Below are 8280 nucleotides of genomic sequence, written 5' to 3'. Positions count from 1 at the left end.
TTTTTCTCCGTCCCATCAGGTTCGAGATAACGAAGTTTGACTGTATGTGTGAAGAATTTATATTTTTTTCAAAAAGGAAATTTGGAGCAGTATGACACAGCTGTAACTAAGTGCGAGATACACATGGATGCCATAAATAAAGAGAGAAAAGTAAGAAACTGATCAGGAAACTCAATTAATCATTAATAAAAACAGGAATTCTTATAAATTGTTGCTTTCACTTAACTCAGTTCTGATTTAAGTCACCTTTTTGTGTTCAAGGAGTCAGAATTGGAAGAAAAGAGACAGAATAGAAGGCTAGAAAAGAAGCAGAAAAGATTTGATGCCAAAGAGAAAGGAAAGAAAGGGAAGAGAGATGGTAATGAGAAGAAAAAGTCCTCACCTAAAGAAAGGGCAGACAAATCTTCACACAGAGATAAGGCAGACAGAACAGAAAACAGGAAAAGAAAGGTGACTTTACTGAATTATTGATTATTAAATAACAGTATTATTTATGAGAAATATATTTTGTATTTTTCCAATTGTTTTAAAATCTTAAAAAAGTTTGTGACTTTGTTATGATCAAACATTTTAACTCTACTGATTTAGGCAGGAGTCTACCGTTTTTTTACTCCATCTCCCACCTACCGCTTTTATTCGTAAATCTATCGCTTTTCTACAAAAGTTGTCAAAAGTATTTTGGTTCGCTTTGGTATCCATTTTGAAGCCAATTGTCATAAAATCTTGTTAGATATTTCATGATTTGACCCTGAAGTATACATATGTTTTTTTGTAACAATGTATACATAGATTTCAAGCACGTATTTGACAATGACAACACCACAAAACTCAGTGATTATATTGGTTATGATAAATTTCGTCCACATCACTGCAAAAAAAGGGAAGATATAGCATTCTAGAATTGGATGAAAATGTTTGACATCATCTATAAAAGCAAAGGTGCTTGCAATTTTATCAATAAAGTTAATAGAAATTACTCAATTGACATAGCCAATTTCTATGAGCTATATTGCATCTGTACTTTCGTTTTCGATAATCGAAGGAAATCTAGTTTATTAATGATCGAAAGATAAGAACTAGTCTTAGATATGGCTTAAACAATGTCATCATCTGCCGTGTTTGACAGCTGAATGAACATTTAGAATATTGCTCCCAGGCTACATGAACAAAGATGACCCTTCTAAAGGCTGTTAAGCAGTCAAAGCAAAAAATATTAATAATTTATGGCAAACTTAATGTTTTTCTACATGACTGTATCTACTTCATTGCAGTTGATATTTGAGATTAATTATTGCAGTGGTCAATTAAGGCCATATTTACGGGTACATAATATACATCTTTGTAAATCCATGCGTAAAACAACACACACAATGCTACCTCTTTTGAGTTCAGAATCTCCCTATTTTTCATCACAGTAGGGTAACAAGTATGTATGACTTTAAAAAGTCCTCTGTAGATTTTGATGTCATAACATCACAAGCCAATGTCAGAAATTCATATATTGCATAAAATTATTTACTGATATTACCGTTGTTCTTTGTAAGGTTTAGCAATGAAACTGAAAGTCAGGAATTTCTTAAGCTTAAAGACCCGAATGATTTGAAGATGAAAAGCGAGAAAGACAAAGGTTGACTAAATATTAGTTTACCAAGACAAAGTCAGAGTTCAAGTAAAAGTTTTAGGATTAAGTTCATGTAACTAAAAGCTCTACCTGGATCAAACTTGCATGAATGTTGCATTTAGGGATGGATACTACCAGATTTTGCATTGGATGCTAGACTTGCCTGTCATTTTCCAGATGAGTATAAACCAGTTTACCTTTTTTTTTTTGAGTAAGTCCAATCTCAAATATGGAAGTCCTGCCTTGACCAAACTTGCATTGATGATGCATCTAGGGGTTGATACCATGACTTTATTCAGATGCTAGATGAGATCGAAATTTTCCAGATACTAGTATGTGAACAGGATAAAGATTTTGGTGCTGGTCCATTACCAGGCAACTATAAATCCTTACTCCAAACTTAAATGCATTTAGGTTTTTGGATGTTCACTGGATAAAATTTGATGTGAAAATTGCTTTACATATCGATATCTTTTATCGAGGTGAGTTTTATGATTTTCGATTACCTGTTTTCCTCATCTTCATTCTTTTTTGAGGTCTTCCATCCTATTTCGTATTTTTTGTAAGGAAGAAACAAATTCCCTAAATTATATTGTTAGCAGTTTTTATCAGTATATAATATTTTTCAGTCAGAAGAGGAGCAACCTGATTTCAAAGTACCTGCAGTACCAAGTTCAAAGGGACCACCCCCTCCTGGGTTCAAGGAACCACCTCCACCTGAGTCCAAGGGACCCCCACCACCTGGGTATAAAGGGCCCCCTCCAGGGTATAAAGGAGAAGAGCATGCGGCAAAGAAACCCAAATTAGGTACATTAACTGGAGTCACTCTGACTTAATAGATGTTTTAATACTGTGATTGATTACCGGTACAGTGAAACCCAGCATAAATGAAAATGCATGTGAATTAAGATTTTTAAATGTGTATCTATATTGCAAAGGTGCAGAAATTGAATGACTGTCCATCTACAATGAATTGCATTTTAAGTTCATAAGACTTAATTATTTAAAATTTTTATATCTATGGATACAAGATTCCTGTTTCAAATTTTATGCTATCATTATTCAATTTACTAAAAATGAAATAGTATGACATTTTATCGGTGAATTCAATATCTACCTGTTAGAGGAGGAAACACCCAACAGTGGAGGCCAGGGGGATGTTTCAAACACTCAAGGAGATTTTGTTGAGAAAGCCGAGCAAGATCCAAATAAATCCAGACGTACAGCTTTCGTCAGTAATCTGGACTACTCCATAGATGAGGATAGGATCGGTCAACTTTTTGCCAAGGTGATTTATTTTTTGCTGCCTCATTGAAGCAAAAGTGTCATTTTTAAATTAATTAAATTTTCTTATGCCATCACACAATGAAAAGACTTGTACATGTTCTTTGAATGAAATTGTTGTAGTGTGGGGAAATGACAGATATTCGACTTGTGAAAACTATTAGAGGAAAATCTAAAGGATATGCTTATGTAGAATTCAAAGATGAGGTAAGAGCATGTGAACTAATTATCATATGTTTAATAATATTAATTAGAAAATTCTTTTATGAATAAGGTATTGTTTGAATCATTGAAAACATCTGGTTTTGTTGAAAAGCCATTCTGCTTGACTATCAGAGGACAAAGTAAATGAAAATGACAATTCTGTTCTTCTTTTGTATTGATTTAGCTGGGTATGTTAGAAGCATTAAAGCTGGACAGGACACCTGTTGAGGGTAGACCAGTCTTTGTGTCTAAATGTGAAGACAGAAGTCAAAAGAAGGCTCAGTTTAAGGTGAGAGAGATGGGGAATGTATCGATTGTGTTACTGTTATTAGAAATGTGTGTTACATTCTTTTACATATAATAAAGTGCAGTAGGATGGATGAAAAAAAACAGCAATAAGTAAAACATTGTTATCAAACCATGTATGTGAAAAGAAAACACGAAAAAAATGTTTTATTTCCACTCTATGTGGTCTCTAACTTGTTGTAACTTATGAAAGGCTGTTATTTGTGTTTCAGTTTTCTACTGAAATGGAGAAGAACAAGCTTTTTGTGAAGAATCTTCCTTTTACTTGCACCAAGGAGGCTTTGGTCCAGATCTTCAGTGAGGTAATTACCTGTTTAATTATCATGGTAGACATTTTTTAATTTACATGTATTACAGTTTGTCCACATTTATACATTAATGGGTGTAACATGATTTTAATTTACAGCATGGCCCTGTACGAGAGGTCAGAATGGTGACATACAGAAGTGGGGCTCCCAAGGGGTTAGCCTATGTGGAGTTTGAAGATGAGGTAAATTTGCAAATAAAAACAAATATTTTTCAAGCATGTCCTAAATAAAAGCCCAATTCTTAGAGATAATGTTTTCTTTTGTTTTTAGCAAGATGCAGCCAAAGCGGTGGTGAAGACAGACGGACTGAAGATTGGTGACCATGAGATTGAGGTCGCCATCAGTAACCCCCCACAGAGAGGCACCCCACTCAGCAGCAGGGATGAGACGACCTTCACCCCAACACTGGGAGGGGGAAAGAAAGAGACAGAAATGTAAGGAGGGAATTTGTTGATTTATTGTTAATTGATTTAATCTATTTTTTTTTGGAGGGGATGGGATGTAGTTGTGATAACTTCTGCATGTGGTTCAGACTGCACAAAAAAATACATTTAAAACAATTCAATTTAAAGGGAAACCAAATTTTCTATCTCTGCACCAATTTAAATTCATACCAAGTGGTAAATATATGTTGTAAACATTATGCATACAATAATTGGAATATAAAGATCTAAACTGCATAATTTATCAGAAGTTTCCAAATTAATTTTCAGTAACCATATTTTGTTTTTAGGAGAGGAAAAGCCCGCACACAGCTGTCCTTAGTGCCAAGGTCAATCCAGAGGACACCAGCTACAGCAAAGAACCCTAAACCCCCACCTTCACAAAACACAGAGTCTAATGGACAGCCAGCAGCCAATCCAACAGCAACAAAAATGAGCAACGATGATTTTAGAAAAATGCTGCTGAAAAAATGATTTATAATTTTTTTAGTGAATGAACTTAGTTGTTTGTTATGTATTTGTTTTTGGTAAGTTAAATAAAAGTACAAAGTGAATTGATCTCCTACTACAGTTGTACTTTATTCTAAGGATTGTATAACATAACTGATAAGAAAGGAAGACAGCCACTATTTACAAGTACATGTATGGAAATAAGCGGTGAAAAAGTACACCATGAGTGGTTTAGAGTGCATTTTCAAAAATGTTCCACTTTCCTTTGTGTTGACAAAATTAATGGACAATACATAACTCATGGTATGTTTTTTGACAACTTGTATTGATGAATTTTGAATATTTTACTTGGTATTTCTATTTCAATGAAACCTTTTTAAAGTACATGTACTACAAGAGCTGTACTGTTATGGGTGATTGATTTGACAGTCCAGGGAAATGTTAACATTTAGGAGGTCAACTGATACTTAAAAGCATTTATGACTGTTCAACTGTTTTGAAATGAAGACATGTTTGTGTATGGAAAGACTTCATTAACAAGTCAGGAGGGAGCTTGTGTATTAAGCATAACTATACTTGCACATGGTCTTTAGGCCACCTGAGTAGTCAAGGTCTCGAGTAACCTAGCTATTGCTATCTGTTTAAGTCTGTTGGACTGCTATGTGCATTAACATTTGAACCTTTTCAGCTTCCTCTATAAAACAACTCAACAAATTTCAACCAATTTTGGCATATAGCATTTATGAGTAGGGGGAACAAAAATTGTGAATTTCATCCCTCCACCTGACAAGAGGGGCGGGGCCAAAACCACTAAAATTAACGCCATCTTTAAAAATCTTCTTTATTCCTAGACATCAAGCAGTCAAATTGTTGGCATGAGTGTAATGAGCATTGAGTTCTCTACCAAAATTGTGAAGTCCATGGCCCCAGGGTCAGGGGTTCTAGTGTTAGGGCGGGATTTTATAGATTATATAGCGAAAGTGGACTATTTCTTTGAAAATTTTCTTCTCTGCTCCTGGGTGTTAAACAAACTAACTTAATGTATAATTATGATGGGGAAGGGTGTCCCTTCCCAAATTGTTTTCATGACCCCTGGGTCAGGGTTGCTGGTGTTAGCATGGGCTCTATTAATTAAATAGTGAAAATGCATTCATTCTTTGAAAATCTTCCAATCTCTTGGGTATTAAAATAAGTATATGTATGCACATAGTTATGATTAGCAAGGGTGTCTCTTCCAAAATTGTAAATTTCTTGGCCCCTGAGTCAAGAGTTCTGGTGTTAGGCCAGGGATCTATTGATTATAGGGTGAAAATGCATTAATTAATCTCCGTCCTTTCACAACCATTACTTTTCATATATTTCTACTTAAGTAAATCCTGATCTCAGCATTGCTGCATCAAAAACTATATGCTTGTGTGTGTGTGGGGGGGGGGGGGGGGGAGGGGGGTCAATATTAAAGGTTATATTTGGGGGAAAAGTGAAGAGCCCCTCCTCACCTTCTCGTCCTAGAGGATACTACATGCCTTGCCTGTCAAGTCTTCAACTTCTACCAAAAAAGTTGAAGGATATAAACCTAAAAATTTTATGTTCTTATAAAATTGAAATTCATTTTTATCTTCTCTCCTAATGCCAGCTGAACAGTCTCTTAAGATTCATTAATAATTCACAGTTCGGTTTGTGAATACGCAAAATCCTGGAAAGTGAACTGACTGGCCTTGAATTATTATTTCCTAGTACTACGGAGATGACCAATAGCTTACCGTGACCAGACGACAAATCATGATTAAGGTGCGACTAGTCACCTAGGAATGTCATGTGTTTGCTACGATAAGACAATGTACACAGAATTACGCAATCTCTTTTTTCCTAGATGATTCTTAAGTTGACACTGTTGACGTTTCTGTTGGTGAGCACAGCGGCTGCAGGTTCCTCACGGAATTCGAAATGTGCAGATGGAACGCAAGGCTTCGCTGACGTAACCCGCTGCATATGGTGCACGTGCACGGGGAATGGATACTTTGATTGTCGCAACCTGTGTGATGCCAGATTTCCGTTTGCCAAAGGTATTTCGGTTTATATTTGCGTATTGGTATTAATATTAAAATACATATACGGAACACAGGTGCTTGAGGACAGGACCCCCCCCCCCCCCAATATAGACTCCCGGGCCTGTTAGACTTTTTTCACATAAATTATATATGGATGACACATTTGTGATATAATCTATCCTATCAATTCAGAAAAATTGCTTAAATAAACATTTTATAAAAATTTCTACCCCACCCTCTATATATATAGAATGTAGGGTAGATTTTATAGAACGTTTGTCTTAGGTAATTTTTCGATTTGTTGGTATAGATCTTACCACAAATATGTCAATGAAAGATTATTTATGAGAAAAAAAGTCGAAAAAGCCAGGGGTCTATATCGAAGGGAGGGGGGGGTCCTATCCTCAAGCACCTGTGATACGGAATATACGAGCTCAGTACTATGTCTCGTTGATTTTAACAGTCAAATAATAATCTATAGAAACACTAGTGAGAGGGGACACATTCGAACAGAAATTCCTAAAAAAGAGAAAAATCATGCAATATTAGGGAGGGGGCATGTAACAGTACATTAGCTTGATTGTTGTTATAAGCCTAGAAAGATTTCCGTAAACAGAATTTTGATTACAAAAACATTAACTTTTATAATATAACTTTATGTGATGCAGTTTAAATAAAGTCTGCATTTATGGACCTCAAGTGGAATTGATACGTTTTTTTTAATCCCTAAACAGCTCCCATATCAAACGTGTTAAGTTTTTTAAGACGGCGTTATGATACACCCCCGCCACTAACTACCACCACAAAAGGTACCACAAACTCACCACCACCTTACACGACACGGACACCACCACACCCAGGGACAACGAACGGCCCAACAGCGCCCACAACTACCGACGTCAACCACCACACTCGGTCGCCACCGCCACCAAAATCAGTGGTTGGATAAACAATTGTGATTTTTTTGTGAATTGTTTTAATGAAATGTTGTTTTAAAAAATGTTGATAAAACAGAATTGATCTTCATTCATCCAGAGCCGCCGAAATATGGCTGAAATATTGCTGACTCGGCGTTAAACAATATACAATCAATCAATCATTCATCAAGAACTAGCCAAGGATTTCTTTTATGCTATTCTCCTCATAAACGAAAACCCTTGGCTAGCGAAGATGCAACTTGGGGGACATACATGTATTTGTGTAAGACTGTAACCATCCGGGGCCAGGAAAACATCAAAATAGTGAAAAACAAGACGTTTTTGCGAAACACTATGCGCCCAGCGGCAACAAAGTTCGAAAAAACTTTTTTTAGCATAAAGGTCAAGGTCACAAGATCATTTGCCTTGATTATTGAAAGAACTTGAAATAGTGGAGTATGCATACCAAATATGACGCATCTTTCTCCTATGGTTGAAAAGGTATGGCGAAAGTTCAAAAAAGCTTTTTTAGCATATACATTGTAGGTCACAAGTCTCTGTCTCTCACGGTTCAAAAGTTATGGCGAAGGTAAAGTTGACAACAGACAGACATGACAACAACAATATACGCCCCGAATCTATTGATTCGGGCGCATGGAAACCTGGAAAACGCCATATATTTCGGAAAATAGACACAGC

At 35.9% G+C, this 8280-nt stretch overlaps 2 protein-coding genes across 2 annotated transcripts; both read left to right on the top strand.

Moving 5' to 3' along the window:
- Positions 1-76: 76 nt before the first annotated feature.
- LOC134276528 (squamous cell carcinoma antigen recognized by T-cells 3-like) lies at positions 77-4724 on the top strand (the record flags this gene model as incomplete). The annotated part of the gene is made up of 10 exons (XM_062758777.1): positions 77-150; positions 262-450; positions 2251-2428; positions 2746-2909; positions 3029-3112; positions 3294-3398; positions 3628-3717; positions 3822-3905; positions 3994-4157; positions 4457-4724. Coding segments are annotated over 10 exons (1316 nt in total), but the record flags the coding sequence as incomplete, so codon positions are not given.
- A 1656-nt stretch (positions 4725-6380) lies between these two features.
- Positions 6381-7687, top strand: LOC134276527 (uncharacterized). Its single transcript, XM_062758776.1, has 3 exons — positions 6381-6404; positions 6487-6679; positions 7399-7687. The coding sequence occupies exons 1-3, from the start codon at positions 6396-6398 to the stop codon at positions 7611-7613; spliced, it is 417 nt and encodes a 138-aa protein (XP_062614760.1). The 5' UTR covers positions 6381-6395; the 3' UTR covers positions 7614-7687.
- Positions 7688-8280: the final 593 nt, after the last annotated feature.

Source organism: Saccostrea cucullata, unplaced genomic scaffold, assembly GCF_032062105.1.
Source record: "Saccostrea cucullata isolate Sc308-1 unplaced genomic scaffold, CSIRO_AGI_Scuc_v1 ctg7085, whole genome shotgun sequence".
In the NCBI taxonomy this organism is placed as follows: Eukaryota; Metazoa; Mollusca; class Bivalvia; order Ostreida; family Ostreidae; genus Saccostrea; species Saccostrea cuccullata.
The sequence above is the reverse complement of the archived record's forward strand: the minus strand, read 5'-3'. Positions and strand labels throughout refer to the sequence as shown.